The sequence below is a fragment of the Camelus bactrianus genome, chromosome 11, assembly GCF_048773025.1.
Source record: "Camelus bactrianus isolate YW-2024 breed Bactrian camel chromosome 11, ASM4877302v1, whole genome shotgun sequence".
Lineage (NCBI taxonomy): Eukaryota > Metazoa > Chordata > Mammalia > Artiodactyla > Camelidae > Camelus > Camelus bactrianus.
The window spans coordinates 49,504,414-49,531,012 of record NC_133549.1 but is presented as its reverse complement, the minus strand read 5'-3'; the positions used below and the strand labels follow the sequence as shown (position 1 = coordinate 49,531,012).

General features: G+C 41.6%; 1 protein-coding gene across 11 annotated transcripts in view; it reads right to left on the bottom strand.

The window, feature by feature from the left end:
- PANK1 (pantothenate kinase 1) overlaps positions 1 to 26,599 on the bottom strand; it is a 104,598-nt gene that overhangs the window by 3,990 nt on the left and 74,009 nt on the right. For 9 of the 11 annotated variants that reach the window (XM_045507563.2, XM_074373982.1, XM_074373983.1 and 6 more), the window contains 5 exons: positions 20,214 to 20,566; positions 11,925 to 12,178; positions 6,417 to 6,593; positions 5,776 to 5,899; positions 1,500 to 1,625 (listed from right to left, as the gene is read on the bottom strand). In XM_045507563.2, coding sequence (XP_045363519.1) covers positions 1,500 to 1,625; positions 5,776 to 5,899; positions 6,417 to 6,593; positions 11,925 to 12,178; positions 20,214 to 20,549 — 1,017 coding nt within the window. In that variant the 5' untranslated portion in view covers positions 20,550 to 20,566. The other 2 variants (XM_074373985.1, XM_074373986.1) reach the window with 2 other exon arrangements.

Sequence of the window (26,599 nt, the reverse complement as noted above, 5' to 3'; positions counted from 1 at the left end):
ACCAAACTACATTTCCACCAGCAGTGTAGGAGGGTCCCCTTTTCTCCACAGCCTCTCCAGCATTTATTATTTGCAGACTTTTTAATGATGGCCATTCTGACTGGTGTGAGGTGATACCTCATTGTAGTTTTGATTTGCATTTTTCTAACAGTTAGTGATACTGAGCATTTTCTCATGTGCCTATTGGCCTTCTTTGGAGAATGTCTTCATTGTCTTCAGTGGAGAAATGTTTGTTTAGGTCTTCCACCCATTTATTGATTGGGTTGTTTGTTTTTTTGTTATTGAGTTGTATGAGCTATTTGTATATTCTGGAAATTAAGCCCTTGTCAGTCACATCGTTTTATAGAATTAATTTTAAAGGGGGATAGAGGAGGTGGGAAGAGAGGAGGACCCCTCACTCACTCTTAGAAAACCTCCAATTTGTATTAATGTAGACACTGGATATAAGGGACTCTCTGAATTAGGCGAGCTCCCTAGTTCTCTTTAGGAAGGCTGGCTCACGTTTAGGCACACCAGCCTCTCAAGGCCACTGGCCTACCCTTAGTAGCCCAAGCAAGTCGATTCTCACCAGCTGGGTTGTTTACTTGCCAAGAGTCAGCTGTGTTTCTCCTCAAATTTGTTTATGACAGTTTTATTAATGTAATCCATCTGATTTAATTATATGCCACCTAAACCAATACAAAGAGTACAAAATGAATGGTCACTTCTGTGAAAATCCAGTTGAATTCTTGAAGAAGATGAAAATGGTAGTTAACAATAGTGAAAGTTGCTAGGAGAGTAAATCTTAACAGTTTTCATCACAAGGAGAAATAAATCTTTGTAACAGTATGTGGTGGTGGATGATAACTAAACTTATTATGATAATCATTTTACAATATATACATGTATCAAATCATTATATTGTGTACCTTAAACTTATACAATGTTTTACGTCAACTATATCTCAATAAAATTGGGGGAAAAAATGAAACAAAGCTTGGAAAAGGTAATCACAAACCACTGCCATCTATTTAGGTGCACACTGCATATGAAAGATTGGGGGGAAGAAAATCTAGGATTCTGCAACTGAACTGATTCATAAGTATCTTTAATTTCTTGATCCACTTTCAAGAAACAAACAAGAAAACAAAGAAGGTACCTAATACTTGTGCATTATGGGGGAGCAGGGGACAGTTACAAGCTCTGACTGGCAGAACCCTTGCTCAAAAATAGGCCTTGGTCTTACATCAAAAAATTGGTGAATGAATGAACATTTATACATTTTGTATTAAAACAGAATGGTGAAAGTAGGGAGATATTTTTTAATGATTATCTATTTTAACTGATTTAAAAAAAAATTAACCAATGACTACTCCTGACTGTTGGATAAGACAGTTTCCATTTTATATATTGTTCTTCCTTACCTTTTGCATAAATGCAAATGAAGGCATCTGCCCAACCCTTAGACAACCCAAAAAACTTCCATGTAGGAAAATTAAGTCCATGTGAGCTCAACCTACCTCATGTTCCAAAAACAGAGCTTTTAGCTGTCCTTTGGACCAAAAATCCATGGCATATGCTAGCAGCTTCATGGAGACCATATTGATTCTGAGAAAATTCCCAACAAACACAACTCTGTCAATATTCTGGAAAAAAATAAGAGAAAAGGGAAACAATTGAATCATGGCATAAAAACAGCATTTAGCAACGACCCAATGTTTTGTACATCATTGTACTCCAGGATCTTGCAGAGTGAATTTCTTTTTTTAAGTGGAATTATTTCAGGATTTCCAAGATGAAGCCAAACAAACCTCACAGTGCGTTCCACAAGAACACAAGGGTGAGACTCTGCTTGGGTGAGGCAGAGACTGACACTGGGCTTATTTACAGGTAATATGTTAGGTTGCCTTAGGTCTGACAAGAAATTAAGCTCTCAACATTCATATGTAAACTTGCAACTGGAGTTCAAGTTCAGCTAAATTTGCTTGTGCAATCCCCCAAACTTCCATCTATAAAACAGTATTATTTACAACTCATAAATAAAATGGCTAAGGTATGGGTTATTTAGCTAACGAGTTTGGTCAGGTTGCTCTGTGCTAATCACTGGGAAACCAAAAAAGAAACAATACCCAGTCTCTACCTTTAGGATACATGGTGAACTATCCTGTTAGGTCAAAATGTGGGTTATAATACGATAATGAAGAATGTATTTCAATTTTTGTTGTCATGGATACAGATATGCATTCTGAACACACACGTCACACTGAGCTCAGCTGGTCAATCATACAGAGGCTGCTCACCATGCACTCACTCACAGAGCCAGTTGCTATGGTCACTCATATCAAAGGGAGGAGAGTCTTAGAAGCTGGCATTATTTTCTGTTCAGTCTATCAAGAGTAATCAGGGTCTGGGAACATTGCCCTTTAACTGTCTCAAGTTTTAACAATGCATCATTAACCACTGTGAACATTTTCCAGGGGTAGAAGGGTGGGAGGTGGTTTTAATAAGCTTCCACAAATAACAACTGTAGCCACAAACTGCCCAGACTAAGAAGGGGCAGGGAATACTCAAAAGAAGAAACAGATTAAAGAGGAATTTAATTAAAATAAGGAGTTTCACCTTTTCCCTCAAAACAAGGGCATCTGAGATATGTCTTGTTCAAAGCCTCAGTCCTGCACTTCTCTGGTGGAAGGTCAGAAGAAATAGAAATGGCATTAAAAGCTAGTGGATATTCCTCATTTTAAATAAATTCCAGGTGGGTCAAAGATATAAATGTTAAAAAAAAAAAAAGGAAAGAGAGACTAGAAGTAAACATGAAAGACTTCCTTTTAAAAATAATGTTGAAGAAAAGATATTAACACTCAGAATCCATTAAAAAAAGACTGCTATATTTACTTCAAAAATCAAGTATTTATTCAGGGGGAAAAACATCACCATGAACAAATCCAAATGGAAAGCAATAAGCATAAAAAATATTTTCAGTACCTATCAATAGGATGGATTAGTTACCTACAAATCAACAGGGAAAAAGACCAACAATCTAATAGAAAAAAAATGGGTGAACAGTATGGATAGTTCACACACCCACAAAAGGGGAAGTGCTGATGGCTATTAAATAGATGGAAAATGCTCAGCCCCACTTATAAGAAGACAGATACAAATTAAAACTAGGTAGCATTTCTTACCTATGAAATTGAAACAGATCAAAAAGTTTGACAGCTATCTGAGGGAAACTTGTACACTTTGCTGGTGGGAATATAAATTAGACCCATCTCTGTGGAGGGGATTTATGCCAAAGTACAATCAGCATATCCTTTGCCTCAGCAATTTCCATTCTAGGAATATATCCTATAGATATACCCAGATGTACATGAAATGATATGAAATGTTTTCCAAATATATATATATACACAGACTATATATATATATACACACACACACTATGTATATATATATATATAAAATATACTACAGATTTTAAATAATAGCGGAAGTCTAGATAATGCTCTATATCAGTAGGAAATTGATCAGTCTTGCTAACTGCTGGGTCAGGGCTGATGGTTACATGGGGATTCTTTATACGCTTCTCTCTCCATGATGTATGTTCACCAATTTCCTAACAAAAAGTTGATAAACAAACAAGCAAAGCAAGATGTAAAATAGTATGTAGAGCGTGAACTGTTGGACATGTGATTCTATCTCAGTAAAACTCTTGTTTAGACATTGTAAACTGACAACACTTCAATGAAAAACAAAAATTAAAAAAAAACCCCAAAAAACCTGTTGTTTAGAAAAATAATTTATATGGAGTTTGCTACCTTTGGAAGGATACGTTTATCCTATCTTGCAAGCAATGTAGAGTGAAAACAAAACAAAACAAAAAACCTAAAAACAATGGCTGCCTCTAGTGAGGTTAAAATTGAGGGAGCAGGTGGAAATGGTGACTCCTCTGCAGACCCTCCTTCTGGTGTCTTCAGGGCTCTGTATTATGCGTTTGTACTTTCTATTCAAAAAAAGGAACAACAAAGTTATTTCTAAGTTGATGGAGAAGCATTTCATAGCATTCCAATAATGACAGAAAAAGATTTTAGATTCAGGAAATGTGGTGTCTCTCTATGGCTGGAATCAAAGCTTCTCCAATCAGCGACCCCAGGGAGCAAAGCAATGGCTGAAGAACCTATGTCACGTCTCACGGGGGAGCGTGACACTGCCAGCTGCTCGTGCGGCCACGGGGAGCCTGCGCTGGCACGATGCCAGCTAACCGAGCCCTTGCCCCGGGTGATCCGTGATTCCTCTCACTCATTCAACGCCACAGAAACTAAAATAGTTCCTCCGACAAGCATGTAACCTGGCTACACTTTCAAACAGCCATTTTTGCTATACTCCAACAATAAATGGCATTGAAATTGAAATAAAAAGTGAAAAATAAAATCAGTTGCCCTCTCCCTAAAGTGATTACGACACCTGTAAAAAGACCTGCTGGCTTCCTCAGGCTCTGTGGAAAGCAGGGGAAAGGGCATCTATTGCTCTGTGGGGCAGGAGGCAGCACATTCAAGTGACCTGTGAGAGTCCACGAGTACAGCCAACTACACACGTGCTGGTCTTAGGGTTTGTTTGGCTACTTGGAAAAACTCTTTAGAGGTTAAAGTCAAAAAACAAATGCTCTGTTAAAATGGGTCTCATGACCACAGTGGACTTTGAGATGGCATGTCTCTGGAATACATTCTTTCACCCAAATGCCGGCCTCGTGTTTAAACTCCAGCTGAAACGGGGACTTACAAAAAGTATGACCCTGATCCATGGGCCAGTGACAGATTCTGTTCAGTATTGTGAAAGGAGGGTGTCTCTCTTGTAACCCCAGCCAGCGTTCAAAGGCAGGGCTGTCATCCACCTACGGTAAAGACTGCCTCAGACCTTGTTTAACACGCCACTATGCAACCAGAAAGGGGGCTGGAAAGGGCTTCTGCAGGACCTGTAATGTTGCTTCTTGATCTGAGTGGTGGCTACACAGGTGTGTGTGTGCGAGTGAAAATTCATCAGGCTGTACACTTGTGATTTGAACCCTCTTTTATATGTATGTCATATTTCTATTAAAATTTGTATTTTAAAACTATTACTGGAGCATTATTACCGATGACTCTTTAATACTTCTCCTATGATCTATTCCTTGCTCCGACTCCTCTTTCTTGTCTTCCTAACACAGCTCAGTGAGATCTGGTCTACTTGACTTGTCTCGTATTTCAGAAAAGGGTTCTATTCTTTCCAAAGGAATTCTGCAATGTTTTAAAACCTGTTACCAAAGCTTTGTCTGTCACCAGCTCCGCCCCTTCTCGTGCCTGGGGCTCTGCCTGGCTGGCCTCGGCTGCAGCAAGCTCTCTGTGCTTTGATAGCCCTGTACAATGCTGCTTGAACTCCATGCCACAAGGCAACACTGTAAAGAAGCTGAAAGCAGAGAGAAAAATCAAATATCGCAAGTGGAATCGTTTACCTGCAACTATTGGGCAGGAGGCACTTCAATAAGTGCGTGTCCATGAGGCTGGAGAGGCTCCGGCATAGATGGCAATTTTTACCATGCTTCCATGGTTAGATGGTTTTGTTCTCATCCAGTGCCTACTTAAAAGGTAAACACATACTCCTCTCACTCCCCCAACACACACCCTTCACATGCTACAAGGTGTGACTCCATTGGAGGGCGGGTTTCCCAAGGATCCGGAGTTTTGTGAGGGTCAACAGTGACTGCACTGCCAAAGACGATGTTTATGAATGATACACGGCTTTCCCTGGTTAAGGCCTTACCTCATTCAATGCACACATCCGAGCAATGGAACCGATGTTGTTGGTGATGGTGACCAGGGTGGCTCGGGCGAGGTCTTCCTTGCTGATGGAATCTCGCTTTTCCTTACTCATCATGTTGCCAAAGCTATGTTGGAAATATTAGCGAGAGTGTTCAAAATCGTCCTCAGGCAGGCCCCATGCTTCCACCAAAGTACTGCGGAGAGCTTTATGAGCAACTCTGATCACGCTCAAGTGACCTGACTTGGCTACCATGGTTTACAAGCAGACAGGCTTATGATATGAATGGTTGGCTGCCCTTTTCTTAATAGGAACAAAGTAGCATGGCTATTAATGGGGAAAAAAAAATTTAAATGCCTCTAGATATCTGGACAAGAATGGAACGGGGGAAACTGTTGCAGTTTTCCAGAACCTTCTTTCAAAGCTGCCTTATTTTAAGCACAAGCATCAAGAATTAAACATCTCAGTGCTTCATCAAGGGCAGGAGATCAAGTCTGAGCTCCAATACCATAGATCCTTGCACCAGGCTGGTGGGTTGGCATTAAAAAAAAAAAAAAAAAAAACCAAAAAAACTAAATGAACAGCAGGGGTGGAGAGGTTGCCTTGTCTTTAATCACTACTGCTCCTAGCTACTCAGTCTCTACCTTGATGCTACCGCAGATCCTTGAAGGCCAAATCGCTCATAGTCTCCTCCGTAAATGTCCTTCACCAGCTTATCAACATTGGTGCTGTCGCCTTTAGCTGCCATTTCCAGAGCTTCTTCAAAGGTCTCACAACCAGTCAGCAAGCAACATAGGCCTAGGAATGTTCCACCTCCAAGACTGAAGGAACAATAAGGTTTATTTTTAAGTTTTACTTTAAGAGATGCCCATCCAAATCCCCAACTACATCAAGACCATGAATATGGGTTAATAAAAACAGGAGAAAAACAAAGGGGCACTTGAGTTTAAGTGCTGGGTGAAAAAGAGCTTTAGGGTAGACTGGATTTAAAAAAAAAGAGGGCAGAGACTAAAAGAAACATCAAGGAAAATTTGCCCTGAAATTGAAGAATAAAACCAGGGAAAGACTCTCACTGCTTTCTGTTGTGAGACCTTCAACTAGCTATTTACCTAAGTGCCTCATGCGAACTTTCCACCTATAAAATGGGGCCCAGGGGGTGGTGATTAATAGCTCAGTGGTGGAGCGCATGCTTAGCATGCATGAGGTCCTGTGTTCAATCCCCAGTACTTCCATTTAAAAAAAAAATTATTAAAAAAAAAGGGGTCAAATCATGACCTATCTCCCTTATTTGGGGGTTCTGAAAGCAGCAAATAACCAGAGAAATGACTATTATTAAAATATATATATACATATATACAAATGTAGCTAAATCAAACATTTAGAAAAAGAAACTGTATATGTGAAGCGTAGTCCACATCTATAAAGCCAAATTCTGTGATGACAAAACTGAACTGGGGCTCCGCCAGGAGCAGCCAACCCAAAAGCTGTGTCTTTCACTTGACCTTGCTTATCCGGCAGAAATAATCTCAGTTAAGCACCTCAGAAGTTTCAAAAAAGAAAACCACTGATGGGTCTCATATTGGAATTTTTCTAGTAAACTCTAGAAAAGGTTATCAGTATTTTACTTACCACTCAATAGTCAAAAAATAGTTAAAAAAAATCTTAAAATGGTTCCAATGATGAAACTAAGTTTTAAAAGCTTTCAGCTGTTTGCGGGGAAATTCCTTGAAAACAGTCTTTTAAGACAAAATTAGAAACCAAAGATGATAGCTGAAAGTGAACTCAATTGTCTGTTAACACCAAAGTTACTGGAGAGGAAGAAAAGCAGAATCAGAACAAAGCTGTCACCAGTGAACTCCTGGCACGAAAAAGAGCACTGATGGGTCTTACTCTCTGTACCATGCAGAAGGGTAAATGCACACCAGTTTGTTCTGAAGCCCCAAGAGCTGCTAGCCCTGGGAATTCCATGTATTTGGGTACTGGCTTTTAATTCTAAGAGAAAATTCAAGTTAAGATTGAGGTTATTTTTAAAACTTAAATTTGAAAAAAGAAATCTAGGGAAAACTCTATTTACTGTCAATAACCGGTAACAAGAAGGTACCAGATTCTAGCTAGACACAGTTATTTAAATCACATCTAAAGCAGTAACTGTAATATTTCTTAATAGTGATTCTTGATTGAAATGATGGGTTCTCGTGGAAAATTAGGTAGCTAGGCACCACCAGTCACAGCTATCCAAATTGTAGGTGCAGTACCATGAGGACTAAAAGAGCTCTGTCGGCATTACTAACTTAACAGCTCAGTCACAGGAGAAATTCTGGATTTCCTTTAAGAAAGTTTGTCTTCATTTATTTTTAACATGGCGGGTCTTGATACATTGTTGTTTTCAGTCGACCCTACAAAGCTAGTGGTTTTAACGGGAACACTTCTTGGTTTGAGTGTCATTTGAGTCTGTCTTGTTTTCCCTCTGTATATTTTTTAAAAATTTCTGCTCATCTTTCTAGCTTCTATCTCTCATCCACATGAATAACCCTTCTTTGAACCTCAGGTGTTTGTATTTATCGAGGTGTTCAACAACCAACTCCAAAAATAGACACCTGAAGACACTGGCGGACTTAGAAAGAAGGCAACTCATCATCTGATGGGTTGGTATGAGTGAAAAAGGACAGGGGCTTTGTATGACTGGAAAATGACAGGTGACTCCAGACACAGAATCGGAGCTGAATGGGGAAAGCGGGCATGCACGGGCACAGCTGGGACACTGCAGAGAGGAGGAAAGAATGAACAGTCGCAGAAGAGCACTTTATTAACATCCTCAACCTGCTAACCATTATTTCATCTAGTGACTCTCTCACTCACAATCAGATACATCTGTTTGTTTCAGCAGACACACAGCAAGACCCTCAGCAAATCAGGGTCCAAAACATCATTACTTTAAAAAAAAGAAAAAACCCAGCAACCTTGTAGTGAGGAATTTTAGGGAGAAGTACAAGAAAATCTTCAATTCCTGAATGCTCATGCCCTTAAAACAGATTCCAAAAGAATGAAATAAGCTGCACTGCTCATTTCATTGAAGTTTTAAACTTCTTTACATTCCTCTTTCAATAGATTACACATGCTAACAGCGTCAGCTGTTAAGTCCTGTTTTTTTCATTGACTTCTATAATAAAATTGGAGCTGTCAGTAGGAAAAAATGTTGCTACTAATTAGGATGTGATAAAATTACATATAACACTGAAACGAACCATACAAAATCATATGTTTAAAAGAAAACTGATCCTACTGTATGGCACAGGGAACATATTCAATTTCTTGTAATGAGCTGTAATGGAAAAGAAACTGAAAAAAATATATATGTATGTATATGTACAACTGAATCACTTTGCTGTACACCTGAAACTACCATTGTAAATTGACTACACTTCAATAAAAAATAAGAATAATAATTTTAAAAATTCAGAGAAGAGAAGAAAACTGATATCCTGTAATGATGTGGCTTCCTAAAAATAAAAGTTCTTATATTGGGAATAGAGGGTCTAGGTGAATACCAAAAACCTAGTTATACCTGTCGGTTCACAATAGGAGCAGCAAAACTTAAAGCTTAAGCTGTTTGCTTAAAGCAGAGTCTCCCAAAGTATGTTCCACACACTGATGTTCACTGCTGACCAAAATACAGGCACACCTCATTTTACTGCGCTTCACTTTATCACATTTCTCCGATGTTGCATTTTTTATAAATTGGAGGTTTGTGTATCCCCAAGTCTATAGTGCCTTTTTCCAACAGCATTTGCTCACTTTGTGTCTCAGTGTCACATTTTGGCAATTCTTGCAATATTTCAAACTTTTTAGTTGTTATTATAATTGTTATGGTGCTCTGTGATCTTTGATGTTAACTGTTGCAAAAAAAGATTCATTCCCTGAAGGCTCAGATGACAGCATTTTTTGGCAATAATGTATCTTTTTAATGGTACTTTTTTTTTAAAGATGTAATGCTATTGCACACTTAATAGACTACAGTACAGTGTAAACACAAATGTTATATGCACCGGGAAACCAAAAAATCTGTGTAATTCACTTTATTGTGACATTCACTTCATTGTGGTGGTCTGGAACCAAACCTGCAATATCGCTGAGGTGTGCCTGTAGTTTAGATCTGTGGTTTTCTAACTTGGATTAAAAAAAAAAAAAAACCTTTGGTAGAACAATTCTGGTTGGACAAGGAGGGTCTGGGGCCCACAGATTTGATGTTTCATTCACCTCCCTGAACTGTGGCAGTCCTGGAAAAGGCTCTCTATGAACCTTCGGTCTCCTGTAGCACATTTCCAAAACTACTGCTTAAAGAGAGCTTATAAGGGAGCTTGGACATCCAGACAGGATTTATTGATGATTGCAAAGCACTGGTTAGTAACAGGTGTTTACCAGTAACTGCAATTTATAGGCATTACTGCATCCGTAACAGAAGCCAAACACCACAGCTGGCTCATTAGCAGACGATGACCCAGATCCTTGGAATCTCCAAGTTCAAGAGAATCTAACTGTGATATAATTCATGAATTTGTTACGTGTTCATCAACAAAGTTATAGCTGTCTCTAATTGTGGGGAATGTTTACCTTGTTGTTACCCTGGGGCTAGCTCTACCAACACAATTACTCCTTTTGGGAGGAAGTTTGTAGTTTCTTAAAAATTATACCTTTCTCAGGAGATCACTCTCAATGTTAAACCAGCTCAGCTGAAATCTTCGTTTGTCTCTGATACTTCCAACAGTCCTGATGGGGCCCTGGGGCTAGCTGTGACTCTTCTGTGAGCAAGTGAGCTTAGTTCTGTTTTCTCGGTGGGAACGTATTGTCCAGTGGCAATTAACTTAGACACCAAAGCCTATGTTCTGGACACGAGCAGGACCAGTCAGAATGTGTGTGCCAGGGTTTCTGAACATCACTACTATTAGCATTCAGGGCTCAATACTTTTTTGGTGGGGCTGGCCTATGCAATGGAGGATATTTAGCAGTATCCCCAACCTCTGGTCACTAGATGCCAGTGTCACCCCTCCTCCAGTTGGAACCACCAAAAAATGTCTCCAGGCATTGCTAAACATCCCCTGGAGGGGCTCAACTTTCCCCTCCCTGGCAGTGAACCACTGATCTATGTAGCCCCTTCACAAGCCATGTTAATACGGAAGAAAAGCAGTGCTCTCCCCCCTAAGGGGTGAGCAGTACGGCAGAATGTCAGTGCTGGGAAAGCTGCAGAAACTAAGAAACAACTCATTCATGGCACGGACAAGGGTCCAGAGGCCCAGAGAAGTCACACGATTATCTCCATCTATCCAAAACAACGGTTTCAATATCATGTCCCAAAGCACCTGCCACAAAACACTAGTTTCTTAAGTTGTTCCTCCAAAAATGCTTCCGTGGTCCAAGAAGTTGAAGAAACAATTCATACATAGCAAATCCTCTTACAAGTAAGGAAAACCTACCTAATTTTGTTTCCACTAGGACTTCTCAAAGACTTCTGACCCTGGGTCCTTCTGACCCTGGAAGCTGAGCCCACGTGCCCTTGGGGTGTGTATGCTAAGAAACAAGGCACTCTGCCCAGCTGTGGTCGCGGGGCTGTTTTCCTGTTCACTACACTCTCAGATTCTCTGTGAGGAGTGCCGACTACTCCAGTTCACAGCTGGAGCATTTACCTGAGGGTAAAAAACACTCTGTGTAAATCCAGTTTAGCTCACTGACTGCAGTGACATTATTTCAAGCAATTTTCCCTGGACTAGGCACCCAGGTAGTTCCAAAAGAAGGTTTCCTCTGAAGCCCTCTCTGACCATCCCCAGCATCCTTCCCCCTGGATTCTGCTGTGCTTTTGGTCCCTGCCACTCACCTGGCGCTTAGCAGGCACTGCCTTTGGGGAAACTTCTGGTATGTGGGACCCTTATTCCCTCAGTCTGACCAGTTTCCAGCAAGAGCGAGGGCTGTGTTTTATTAACCTTTACATAAGTCACCCTGTGTAACATATCCAATAAATCCTTTTTGTTTGGCCGAGGAGGGTAAGACCTTTCTTTTACAAATGTATTCAATGTAAATAACCTCTTGATAAACTGGTCTTCAAGCAAGAGGCCTGGGTTTAAGCAGAAAGAGTTTCTCCTAGTGGAAACCGCGTTTACCTGGTCCCTGTAACTCTTTTATAGTTGTCCTTGGAGTACACGGCTAGGATGCTGACACCTGAGCCCATGTTCACCAGCAACATAGGGTATGGGTTATCGAGGCAGTACGGCTTTTTTTGACACAATTCGGGATTTGTGGGGTTCTCAAAATAGTAACATTCCGGCTTGCCGTTGAAGCCCACGGAGTCAACGTAAAGCAGGCCCTGAATCAGACAGTCCAGTTCATCCAGCTTGTGGAGCTGCAGGTCAGCAATCTGAAAGAGAAGGAGACCTTGTGAGAGAGGCCGCCACCACCTCAGGGGAAGCCCCGCAGGCTTCCAGCTGGACTTCCTGTGTGTTGTTAACGCGAAAAGGACGGACACGTCCTTAGAACACTGCCCCGTTGTGCAGTCTTGCTGACAGTCAGTCATTCCACTGGAAAAGCAGCCTCTGCCTGACCAGTGCGTGCCAGAGGACAGGACCCTGCTTGACGGCTGGCCAAGCACCCACTAGCATGGGGAGTGCCTGTCCCTGACAGACGGAGCCACGGAGCCTCATTTTCAGAACCTGTGAAGGTTACCTCATTTGGAAAAAAGGGTCTTTGCAGATGTAATTAAGGATCTTGAGATGAAGAGAACATCCTGGATGATCCAGGTGGGCCCCTAAGTCCACTGGCAAGTTTCCTTCTGAGACACAGGAAAGATCTGATAGACCCAGAGGAGGAGGCCACAGGAATTTGGGAGGCAGAGACTGGAGCACTACACCACAGGCCAAGGAAGGCAGCAGCCACCAGACGCTGGGAGAGGCAAAGCATGGATCCTGCTCAAGGGTCCCTGAAGGACATGTGGTCCTGCCAGCAAAACCCAGATTTCTACCTTCCAGCCTCCAGAACTATGGCTGAATAAATTTCTGGGGCTTTAATTCACTAGGTTTGAGGTATGAGAAACTAACACAGCATACCACAGGGTGAGGAGAGTGCGAATGTTCTAAAAGCAGAAAGAAGCTTCCACTTCCTGGCAGGATATGAGGTCCTGGGGAGGCACAGTGAGCCTGGGAGTTGGGGACAATCTCCGGCTCTCCTTTTCCCAGGCCTGGCCTTTGGAGATGGACCTGGCATTGAATGCTAGCACTAATAGTTGCTTAACTGAGGGATGTGGGGCAAGCTACTTAACTTCTCAAGTCTCAGTTTCCTCCTCTGTAAAATGGGGCCAACACCCACAGCATAGTGTTGTGCAGGTTATGTGATAGTAATATATGTAAAATGCTTACGCAGGGCTTGGCATGTACAAAGGACTCACAAAATGTTGGCTCTTTTACTAATACCTGAGATGGTTCCAGAGTGCCCTTTAACACTCCTATGAAATAAAAACTCCTATTCTCCTAAACATAGGAGGAAAAAAAGCAAAGAGGAAGTGGGCTGTGGGCTAGCCTTAGGGCACAGTGGGCACTTTGTATCCTCAAAAGTCTAACCCATGTTCCTCAAGAGTGATATTACTGCTGGTCCAAAAAAAACACACCAAAATTTCTAACAATCACCAAATGAACAAAGATACTTATATGGTCTAACTTAAATATTTTAAAAATTTCTTTAAGAAAATAATATCTAGTATTTTTTGTTTACTATAGGCCAAGCACTTGTAACAGATCATTTAATTCTCACAAAAACCCTGTAAGTCGGTACTATTATCCTTACTGTATGGTTAAGGCTCACGGAGCTTAAATCAGTCTCCCCACGTGGTACAGCTAGCAAACGTCTCCCAATGACCCGCTGTTCTCCTCCTGTCTTCGTTCATAATGAGGACTGCTTCTGGGATCTGGAAACCACCTACACAACTACTGTACGTAGACATTTTGCCCAAAAGGCATCACCTTCATTACAAAAGTTAACAGCTAGAAGAAAACTCTTGACTTTTTATCACTCATCTGAATTTCCCATTCAACAAAATCCACTGAAGCTACACCTGCAGAAGAGAATTAGTGAGAAGGGGTTAACCAGCAAGATGGTAGATGTGTTCTTGATACACAGAAACAATCATTCTAAATCACACTTGGTGATAAAGTAAATCTATCTCATAGATGATTCCACACATTTCATTTTTTACCAAGTGAAACTTTTGGGTGAGATGCATGTAATTATTCACAGATTCAGGGGGTAGTCCTATTAGTATAAGACTATCTGGAGACCGAAAACACTACAGCGAGACAGCGGTGTAAGCGCCATCTTCTCAGTCCTCCTGGATTCCTCAGCCCTGCCCAGGTCTTCCACCACATTCATGACATGGGGTGCATTCTAGCTTGTTTCCTGGTTCATTGGGTGCCCCTGAGCATCACACTGGAACTGCTTACTAAACATTTGTTAAGTGCAACGGAGAAAGCTATCACCACCTGGATCATCTCAAACTGAAAACTGGTGATTTCGTCAGCCAGTCTTGGGACCACAAGTTAACCTGCTTAAAAATTAATCAGAGGTCCATCAACAATATTGATAGCAATGCCCAGAACCAACATCACAGACAGGAACAGAGAGACAGTTTGTCCAGCTGGATATCCTGAAACGACGCTCAGGAAAAAGAAACACCTGTCAAGGCAAATAAACAAAGCACACAGCTTTGCTCTGAACAGAAAGGCTGTGATTTCACCTTTCCCCTCAAAATCGCTTTCAAATAAAGGCCTAGCAGCAAACAAATATCTCTTCTACACATTTTACTGAGGGGGTGGCTATTGCTTGAAGTCTAAGGTCATGCATCTTCAAACTGGGAAACAGAAATATTAGTCACTTTCCTTGAGACTGAGAGAGACCCCCCTCAAAAGTCTTCCCCATCCAGGAAAAAGAACAGGCTCCCAAGACAGGCTCCCAAGTGTAAGCAGTGAGTGAGATCATTTCTGGGGCTTTCTAACAGGCCACCTGAAATTCAGAACAAGACTCTGGAGGTCTTAAGTAGAACTGAATTAACTTTGTGGAAAGCCTAAAACAGATCAGCATGTTCATACTACAGAGAAACTTTCTCTGGGCTTAGCTTTCTTTAAATTTGGGATAAAGCAGATGCCTACAGGAAACAGTAGGAAAACACAAAAAAGGTAAGTTCCTTGACTAAACATTAAAGTGACAGAATGGAACTCTCTGTATTTTCTGCTCAGTTCTGCTGTGAACCTGAAACTGCTCTAAAAGAATAAAGTCTATTAAAGTGACAGAATGATGGGGATTGTGACGCATAAGACAATCCTCACATTTAAAATTCACCTGCAGCCCCTGGTTGCCATGTGGTAATGGGGGGCTCAGAGTGGCCAAATGATTCCATTTCTCAAGAGCCAGAAATCCAGATTTTTTTCTGAAATATCCCAATTTTAAGTGCTGACAGCTAATTTTAAATTTTAAAAACTGTTGAAGGCCGACAAAACACATCTGTGGGTTACATCTGACTTCCTACTATGAGGTAATCAATTCCTCCTAATTTTCCATACATTCTAATGTTGATCTCTATGATGGGTCTTAAATGGTGATAGATCTGAAACATCAGATCCAGCCAACATGCAGATGAAGCTTCAGCTAATGTGAACGTAACCTTGTAACCAAGGTGTGCTGGTAAATGTTTAAGAACCAGCTCTCTGGGCACAAAAGCCCTGGTTTATAGCTCCAATTTCCATGGTATAATCACCCCCATTGTGGCCAATTTCAAGTTACTAACATGATGTCACTAAACACAAGAGTTGGGAAGACGTGCACACAAGGGGCTCCCAGAAGCCAGCAGCAGCCGACGCCAGCACTCCTCTGCTTGTAACTCCTTAGCACTTTTGGAAAGAATGAGTTCTGCCAGTTCCTAAATCATTACGTTTAAACTACCCCCCCAGCTTAAAAACAAAAAACCAAAGCTGGCCCTGAGACTCAAACTCTGTAAATAACGGAAGTAGGGGAAAAAATAAAGTAAAAAGAAAAACCATTTTTTTCGAACTAAACTATGATAAAGTCACCCAAACAAGCATGTGCAGTGGGGGGGGGGGCTCAAATTTTACATTCCATAGGGGTTGTTAAATCACAGATTGCTGGGTCCCACTCCCAGAGTTTCTGACTGCATTTTTAATTTAATTTTTTTAAATCATTTTGTCCAACTATTTTATTTTTTAATTATTTTTTATTTTTATCATCTTTTTTTGGGGGGGAATAATTACGTTTATTCATTTTTTTAAAAGATGGAGGTACTGAGGATTGAACCCAGGACCTCAGGCACACTAGGCACGTGCTCTACCATGGACCTATACCCTCTCCCCGCTCTGACTGCACTTCTAACAGTATCCCAGGTGATGCTGATGCTGTTGGTCCTGGGACCACACAGATTTTGAAGCTGAAAGAGCAGGGATGAGTCTGTCACCACACTCCAGCACAGTGACAACAGGTGACAACAGGCGTTCCGTAAAATCACAGACTCTCCCTGGTAGCAGCGGCCCTAGCTAACTTGCAGGGCTGTTTTCAAGAATCAGATGAGACGGCCATGAAAATGCTTTGGAAACATGAGTTATACGTGAGTTATAATTACATGAGAAGTAAAATAATTCAGGTCTTCTTATCTCAAGTGGAAAAACATTTGGAAACACCATTTCTAAACTAAAGACTAATTTCTCGAAAGAATTCAGTGATTCCCTGTAGGCCAAAATTAGAAAAAAATACGGATTCTAAACACAAGGCATGTTCCAGATACAGCTGTTTAAGAGGTTCCCCTTATATGCTTCAGCTCAGTCTGTCAAAAATCACTAAATAAATAGCTAAATCAATCAATCTGGTAAAAACCATCGTCCCAAGAGGTTCCATACCTACTCTCTATGAGAATATTCTGTGGACCTACCCCGAACCAGGTACGTCACTCCCCTGTGCTTGAGAAATGAGTCACCGAATTGTTTTCCACAAAATGAATAAAACACACATCTGTATGATACCTCACACTTCCCAAGGTGCCTTTGCTGACAGTGACTCCATAAATCATACTGAAAGTGGCATAAAAGGTTATCTGACTAAACCTAGAACAATCTGCATATAAAATGGTTGATTCTGAATTATAAATTACACTCAGGGCTCTTCTCTCTCCACGCAGGAGAGCTAACAGAGACCTGAGAGAGATGCATTTCAAACACATTCTGTGAGTGAGAAGAATAACAAAACCTCCAAGAGATGCCTTCTTCCTCCTGGCACCCAGTGATAAAAGGGGCCGTGCATGAACGGTCAAGAGGGTCAAACTAGAATGCAATGGAGAATGATGGTGTCTACCAAAGCTTATACGTCTGCAATATCATGAATCAGTCCCCAGATTAATAATGATAAGTGTTCTTGAATGGGCACTTAGATTTAGATCTTCACATCCACAATTACCCTATCCCCTCCTTATTTTTCACCCTTATTAACTTGTTTTAGATTGTGTCCTTGGAGATTTCTGGCTTAATGAAGGCTAATTTTTATGTTCTCACCTTGGAAAACATGCAGTGAAAGCAATAAGAAAATCTATTACTGTTCTCTAAAACTCCTGTCAAGCAAATAAGACTGTTGCTATATCCTGCTTGTTTAGGAGGTAGGTCCTTGGTTTTTTCTTTTTTCTAAATAATTAAGAGTCACTCCTAACTTCTAATAAATGTTAGTCTTGTACTGAACAAAACTCACAAGGAAAAGTACCTCTCGTAAGGAAGAGCTAAGTGGACAAGAAGGATGATTTTTTTCTATAAAATTTCTATTGTTAGAACACTTTGCATTCGAAAGAGGACTCTTGTTGAAGTTAGGAGGTGTAGTTGTGAACAAAAATATTAGACTTGGTACATAAAACATTCTGGTAGATATATATATGCACCGCATTATTATTTGTCAGATTGTTTACTACATATAGTACTATAGATTGATCCTTGACAACTAAGTATGCACCTTCAACTTTCCATTCTGGAAAAGGGAAGAGCTTGGATAGTCTACATCTAAGGGCCTTAACACTTACTGTTCCCTCTGCCTAAAATACTCTCCCCACTACCAGCCTGGTTTGCTTGATTACTTCTTCTGGTTCCTGCTCCACTGGGACCACATCACACAAAGACCCTCCCAACTCCCCCTATGCTCCCAAACTTATAGCCGTTTGATATATTCTATATTCACTTATTTGATTACTGACTGGCTCCCTGCACTAGAATATAAGCTCCAGGAAGGCAGCGGCTTTGTTTTGCTCATCATAGTACTTGTTGCATACAAAGAGCACGATGAATACTTGTTGAGTGAGAGAATGAATGCTTAGGAACGAGGATGACAAAACCTATTCATCCTCACAAACTCTGGAAGGATAAGAGCAGGTCACTGAGTGTACTGACAAACAGGCTACAGGAAGAGAGCTGTCTTCTTCAATTCTGTCTGCACTTTGGCCAAGACTGAGCATGGAAACAGAAGGCAGCCCAGATACCTTCTTTTATAGATGGCCAGGCTGTTTTGCAAACACCCTGGTCTTGCTCCCCACACCAGTCTGTTCACGCGGCTCCTGCAACCTGCCTGAAGGAGCAGAAGCTTCTCTATCTGGGTTGTAACAAGATATGACCTTTCTCAGTTCAGACCCTTGAGAAACACGCTTGCTTGTGGCCAACATATACTGAGTAACTTTCTTCCAGGACACTTCCCCAGCAGAGGGACATGGAGCTTCTGATAAAGCTGGCATAAGTGCTCCAGGTCACCTCGGTTCATTTCAGGCTCCCACATGGAGACGGACGCAGAGGGTGTCCTTGAGGGACCTGGGGAGTTCACAGCACTGGGGGTTGGTCAGCGTTTCCTGAATCAGAATGGAGCCGACACCCCGGCTCTAACCTAGGGGCACTACTGGCTCCTCTTCATCTCTCTTTAGCTTTAGTTTCCTTATCTGTTGTAGAAATCTTACTGCCAGCTTCTGAAGATAGTGAAACTGAGACCCAGAGGAGGGACATGTCTTGTTCAAAGTCACCCAGCTAGTTAAATGCAGAAGCAGGACTAGAATTCAGGGTTAATGATTTTCCATTTATACACCTGCATTTAATTTTCAAGTCCTTGGATCTCAACCTTCTCAGTTTCAAAACTCTTTTGATCACTGGGTCTCTTCGGTGGGAAAAAGATCTCATGAATCATTTAAGTAAGTGGCAGTGTCAAAATCTACTGCTGGGGAGGGAAAGGGGACACAAAAGGAAAAGTCAAAACCTGAATGTAATCAATCTCACTTCAGATAATACTCTAGGACTCACTGCCTACTCTTGTAGAAACTACTTACGAATTGAGATAAACGATGTTACTTCTGCTGATGCAAATACAGTTTGCATTTATAACTGTATTAAATACTGTGAATAAAGCACTGATTTATTAATTGATTCATTAATATTAAATTTTCTGGCAAGACTAAGCCCCAGATCTTCCAATCCTTCCTTCTCCTGTGTTCAATCACTTCTGTTAATTTAATTTTCTTTATTTCTCCATTTCTTATTTCTCTTTATTCTCATTTTATTCCTGTGAGATGCAGCTGGACAGTATAAAGATTACCTTGACTGTAGAAATGAGGAAACTGGAACACATAGGTGTTAGGGATTACTCAATAAAGAGAAAGTTAGGATTTCATGTCACTCATCCGTCTCTTCCATTTAGCCAAATTTGTCAAATCTAAATGAGCAACACGGAGTTGGAATGTACTGCCAGTCAGGCTACAGCATTATTCTTCTTATGTAGAATCATATCCCCTAAATTATATTCATCAACAAAGTTATTCACTTATAAATAATATCAAAAATTTCATTTTTCCTTGTGAGCAAAACTTCTGAAGGACATTCATAAAATGAAAAAGATACAGAGCACATGGGTAGACAGAAATAATAATGTTCAGTAAGATTTATAAAAAGCCTTTCCTGCAGGCCTCAGTCTGTACATCTAGAAAGCTGGCACAATGATTACGCCTTACATGAAACTGTAGTAAAAACAGTGGAAAACTCTAAAATACTTCAGAAGCGGATTTAGATCACCTTATCTTTAGCATGTTTTACGGGAGCAATTGTAACAAGAATGATGAGGCGGTAGGTGGTATTTATTGAGCGTTAACTAAGGGCCAAGTACGTATTATCTCACTGAATCCTTCCAGTAGCAACCCTATGAGGTGGGAACTATTTTCATTCTCATATAGATGAGGAAACTGAGGCACAGACAGGTGAAGTAAGCTTGTCCAGAGTCCCAAGCCTAGGAGTCTAGTTCGTCCACAAGAGATGCCAGGATCATGGTCATGTGAGAGGTTTTCCCTTCTTTCTCTAAGAGGTGGTTCTGACGGTTGAACAGGGGTAAACGGGACATACCGTTCTGAAGTCCTCTTCGAACTTGAAGGCGCCGCCTCCCGTGGCACAGAGCGTGGTGTGCAGGCTGGAGAAGTTCTTCTCGCTGCCCATCTGGATGAACCTGTGCATCGCGCAGCTGGGAAAGCGGATGAAGTGCAGGTTCCCCTTCCGCCCACACATGGTCAAGTTTTTCAGTTCCAGGTGGACGTCTCGGATCCCGGTTTTGCCGTAAGCAGTGTTAGAAGTCAAATACTTCCTGATGCTCTTCAGGTTTTCCACTTCCTCTTGCTCCTCTTCAGCTGTAATATCCTTCGGTTCAAAGTAGACCAACTTAACCAGCGTCCCGCCAATATCCATGCCGAACCACGGGAATGCTAGGGGACAGAAAGACAGAGGGCCCTTGAATTCTGTACATGCAAAGAACCCAGCAGGTTTTGAGTATTCAGTGTTGAAATGCAGTGGTGTCCCATCTGTTTGCGCATTTACCATTCAGTCTACCTGAATTCACCTGTCTCTGCCTAGGAGAGGAGACAGGTGAGAAGGAATTTAAATGGTGCCCATGATTCTGCCCATATGCCACTCAGAGTCAGCCTTGGAACCGAGCAGGTAAGAATAGGATTCCCTAAAGCCAGCCTCAACTCCCACGTGCTTCTCAGGGCTCCAGAATCTCACCGAATGGAGACCAATTCCAATACACATTTTGCTTACACCCCGGCTCCCAAATGCTACTTTATCAGAATCTCAGCCAAAGAACCAGTGATCTGTTTTGATGCCAGGGGAAAAACTGGCTATGCTAGGTGTACTAACAGATGGTACATTGATCTCTAAGCCTCACAGTGTCTTCTCAGGGCCTCTTTAATGATCATTTTATAGTATTCAACTTTTGCCTTCATGAATTGACTTTATATGATGTGACTCCACTGGTTTAAATTTATTTATGTAAAAAACTTTTTGGGAGGAGGGAGTAATTAGATTTATTTATATATTTATTTATTATTATTACTTTTTATTTAACAGAGGTTCAGGGGATGGAACCCATGACTTCGTGCATGCTAAGTATGTGCTCTACCACTGAGCTATACCCTCCCTCCTCCACTGCTTTAATCTACAGAAGAAATAGGAAGGAGGAAGGGAGAGAAAGTGGGCTATGAGAGACGAGGGGCAGGATTCTCAAAAGAACACCCCATGTTCCGACTCATTTCTTTCTTCATTCAGGAGGATTACTCTCTCCATCTCAAACGGCCTGCCCCCAAGTCCTCAGCTCGGCTGTGTCTCCTCTCCCACAGGTTCTGATTTAATCCTGGGGTGGGTCCGGGGCCTGAGGGTATTTTTGAAAGTTCCCCCAGAAGTTCCAGCTTGCAGGCTTGTGAACTACTGTGAACTCCTCAACCACAGGAACCAGGACCACTGACAGGGGAGCCCACAAATGAGCACAGGTCCTGACCAGTCTGCAACACAAAGGCGTGCTTCATGGTATATATTTATGTATAAATACATATTTATATTTAATCTGCGGGAGAGGTGTATCTATGACAAAATGAATTTCCATCATAATTCTTTCTATTGTTATTAAAAGAAAGGGCTGAACTCCCTGAACAGGCTGACGTTATTCAGGGGGAACCTGAAAAGTTGCTGCTGGCTGCTCAGATGCTCTACAATAAATACTGAGTAAACCCAAATGGGAATCCAAACTCCCGCAAAGATCAAGAGGAGCAAATTCCACTGACAAGACCAAGTTAACAAATGTCCTGTCATCTTTGCAGAAGTTTGCAAAGCAAATCCCACACAGCCCAGTGTAGGCTGGGGGAGCTCGCTTACCCTAGCAGGAGAGAACAGAAGACAGGAACAGTTCCTCCCTAGCAGTCAGCTGAGCTCACAGATGATGTTTCTTGGTCCATTCTCTAAAAATTAGTGTCAGCATGGCCCACAGTATAGGTAATGCATAAAGCTCCCATTCAGAATTCAGAACAATTGCCTCCCAGAAGCAGCAGCCAGTAACTAGCTCACTTGGATTCCCTCCATCTCTCTGAATCGTGATTTCCTTATCTGTGAAAGGGGTGGATTGCATCAGAATGGCCTCCGATTCCCTCCTTCCTATAAATAAATTTTCCATGGATTCTTTAAAAAATACACAAAAAAATCACAACTACCCCTAATCATTATAGGCCAATGAGAGTCCTAGTTTTAAACCCCAGTGAAATACACGATAGCACGTCAACGGGTGCCTGGGCTATGTAATCGGTGTTGCCGTTGTAATCCTACACCAACTACTGGACAGGATGGGGCAGGGTATTCTGGAACATGACTAGGATAATTATTTTTGAAAGACTCTGGCAACATCTATTACAATTAAAAGTACGTATATTTTAAATGCAGTTAATCCCTCTCTTGGACCATATAAAAAAAGGAGCAGTATTGGAGGACAGGTATAGGATGTTCATTGTAGCACCCCTTTGAGTGGCCAAATTTAAGAAGAACAAAAAACCAAGTTCCAAACAAATTGGAAACAAGGTGCATGCCCTTTAACAGAGAAACTTTAATACTGTATGACTTCCAAACCGTGGAATATTAGGCAGGTGATAAAAAGAATGAATGAGATCTATACTAGCTGCCTAGAGAGATATCCCCAATTGTCTCTTTGAAAGCAAGAGATATCTGGAAGTGCAAATAATTTATTTACCCCATCTGGTTTGGAAAAAAAGGAAAAAAAGGAGGGGAAGAAGGAAAGAAGGAATGAAGGGAGGCAGGCAGGCAGGTGGAAGGAAGACCCTTAATGGTTATGATTAGATAAGCCCACAGGAAGGTCTAGAAGGCCATCCCTCCAGGTTGTTAGTGATGTCAGAGGGCAGCAGGATAAGCAGGTTGTACAGGTAGAGGCTATAAATCAGAGGAGGGGATAGAGAAAATTCTTCACATAAAATTTTCAGTACATGAAGAAGTGGAGAAATAAGTATTCAGTGATAAGGGGAAACAGGAGACATCTCAGCACAGAATGGACAGAACAAGCTGTGTGAAACCCAGAAAAGACCCCACATGGCCTTTTATTTGGCTGAATATTCTTAACTACAGGCAACTGAAAAGAAGTCTCATTTTTTAAAATGCTACAGAGGATAGCTGAGCATTTTGCAAGTTATTTTCAATTCGGTTTCTTCTTCCTGCTTCACCTCCTGCTCATTTTTGAGCCATTTCAAAGCTTTCCTTAGCAACTCAGCAAAACAGGGGGAAAAAGTGTAGAGTTTTGAAAATTCAGTTTAGTGTCACATCAGTAATTTGGGTTAAGATAAAAGGGAACAAGGACTGGAATATTTATCGTTTAAATGGCAACAGAAATTGCTTTCACTTACCTACTCATTTCTTGTCTTCATGACAAGTTAAATCCTCTCCTATTCACATTTTAATGCTTTTACAGGACACTGTCATATTTTAAATGTTTTTGTTTATCTTCCCTTTTTTGGGGGGGTGGTAATTAGGTTTATTTATTTATTTTCAGAGGAGGTGGTGGGGATTGAGCCCAGGACCTTGTGCGTGCTGAGCACGCATTCTATGCTCTGTCACTTGAGCTATACCCTCCCCCCTTATTTATCTTCCTGATATCAAGGTCAACCTAAACTGTACTTTCCATATGCAAGCAGTGGATGGAAACAGAAGAGAAGGGAAAGGAAGAAATCCCAATCCATGACTCATGTGTTCATTAATCCAGGGCATGCAGATGCTTTGATAAATTCAGCTGAAGTACTGATAAGAGTCTGTTCTGTGTTTACTAAAAGTAATGTTCACTTTAGACACAGAATGTCTGCATTTGCACTTTTAAATCCAGATGTCATTCTAAAAAGTTTCCAGAATATTCATCAAAGATGTTTAGCAGTAGACCGAGTTCGAACTGCACAAGAATTCCACTAGAAGAGTTAACTGATCCACTCATTCAAACTGGTTTCCTCATGTAGTGAATGAATTAGAAGCTGATGTTCACAAAACAAAGTGCTACAGTTAAGTAGCTACCTTGGGGCCCATATTCTCTCACTATATTTTAACGAATAAAAGGAACTATTTCCTAAAGAAATTCTTGCACATGTGCACTAGGAGACATATAAAGATGTTCACTTCAGCAACGTGTAATAACGAAAAACCAGTAACAATCTAGGTGTCATCAATATGTAAATAAAGTGTGATACACTTATATGGTAGAATACTATGTAACTATGAGAAGCAACTAGATTTATGTCTCCAGATAGAGAGAGCTCAAAAACAATGCTGAAGGAAAACTGCCTTAAGGGTGAGTGGAAGTGATGTGGAGGTTGTCACTTCCAGGCCAGAGTATTTAATTACAGGCATGAGACCTTCCAGAGCTTTTCCAGAGCAATGGGAAGCATTCCAGATAGCAGCTGATCTGTCAGCCTGGGTCCTGGAAGCAGTCAGTCTTCAAGACACATACAGCACGGGTATGAAATAAACCTTTGTTCTTTAAACCACTGAGATTGGGTATTGTCTGCTACTGCCACAGAACCTGGCCTATTCTGACTGCTACTTGAAGTGGAGTGCTGCTTTAACAGCTAAAAAAAAGTGTAGCACTGGCTGAGAGGCCAGGCAGCGGGGAGGGAGGCACTGGGTTTTGGAGGCTGGCAATGCAGCTAGTGAAACCATCATGTACTTGGAAGGAACATAAGGTACCTGAAGAATTAGATCTCATGCAAGAGGCTGAAGTCAAATGTTAGTAGCATGTGTTGGCTACTACTGGCTAATGTTGGCTGCATTTTAAAAGGTGTAACCCTTAAAAGAGAGATGTGCTCAGAAAGTCATTGACTGGTCTACAAAGAAAAAGGGAAGGGAACAATCCATCAAGTCAGACTTGCAGGGTTGGAAAAAGCAGCTGCTTCTTTTCCCTCAACAGATGAATAATAAAACTGGGAAGGGAAAAAGGTCAATTAACCCATAGTTTGGGGGTGAGGGTCAAAGGAAGGGAATGACTATCACCCCCTCTTCACACTCTGAAAGGGTTAAGATGTCTCCAAGAAAAGATGCAGGTAAGGTTGTGGCTTCTGAGTGAATGCTTGCAGTTAGAATAGCTCAGGGGAGAAGAGACTTGAGGTATGGCCTCCCCAGCAAAGCCTGACAGGTTCAAAGAATCATCAATTAAGTCAATAAAGAAAGGCATGGAAGCAAGAGCACAAAGGCATCCTGTGAACATAAGTGTGCCAAGAACTGAGGGCTTGACTACTGGCATATGGAAATAAACCGGAGGTAAAGAGATAAGAAACCTGCTTCCTAAAGAGTTGTCCTACCAAGGAAACCAAGAGCCTGAGCCTGGGAAGGCTGGGGAAACTGTTAAGACCTAAAAGAACTCTGGAGCCCCCAAATCTCCAGAGTCAAGAAGCACCTGGGAAAGCCACTCAGCCCCTTACGGAACGTATATTCTTTACTTAAGATGCATGAGGCTACTGGAAAAAAACCAAGGGCTGAAGAGAACAATGGACCAGGGAAGCCCTCCCAGAGAGAAGAATCAGGACCCCAAAGGGACAGTTTTCACCTACAAGACAGGGATCTCAGAAATGCTTCAGCATTGTAGAATGACCGAGGACCAGTGAATGGATGTGTCTCATTCACCCCCTATTCAGAAAGAATAGCACCATTAGATATTAATATAAGCATGGGGGAGGGAGTCAACGGCAGGTAACCTTACCATTTTTAGTTCAGAAGTTTCTAGATCAAGAGGACCCCCATTCAGAGATGATGTCAAAATGACTTTGTACCTATCACCCCCTAATTTAGCACCTCCTGTGCATCATCCAGATGCTTTGACTGGGTGGGACTGCGGGGGTCTCTCCTTTGGGGAAGGGATGAGTATTTTACCTGCAGGTGACAAATATTTGGTAATCAGAAGAGGAAACTGTGTTAGCAGTCACTAATGCCGCTTGGTTCCCTTCCTTCCCGGCCCATGGGGTCAGACTGCAGCTCCTGGCCATTTTCTAATGGAGCTGGGCAATGTGCCTAATCTTGCCCGTGAGCTGGGAATGGAAATGGCGGGGGTCACTTCCAGGCAAGAGCATTTATGGCTAGTGTCAGACCCTGCAGACCTCTTCCTCGGTTACTCTAACCAACAAAATTCAAGATAATGATGGTGCCGCCAGCCAGCAGAGTAAAGATGAGCTAGATTGGAACCCCAGGCACCTGTCAATGGACTTACAGTGTGAATGAGAAATAAACCTTTGTTGTTTTAAGGTACCAAGGATTGGGGGTTGTTACTCCAGGATGATCCTGCCTATCCTGACTAGTATGCTTTCTATCAAAATCTTTGGTTAGGTATTTCCCCCTGGAACCCTCGCCGTCCTGCAGAGCCAGATGCACTGACTGCCAGTGTCACTGATAAACATGTAGGAACTGAGTGTTCATAAAAAGGTACGTGGGTAACA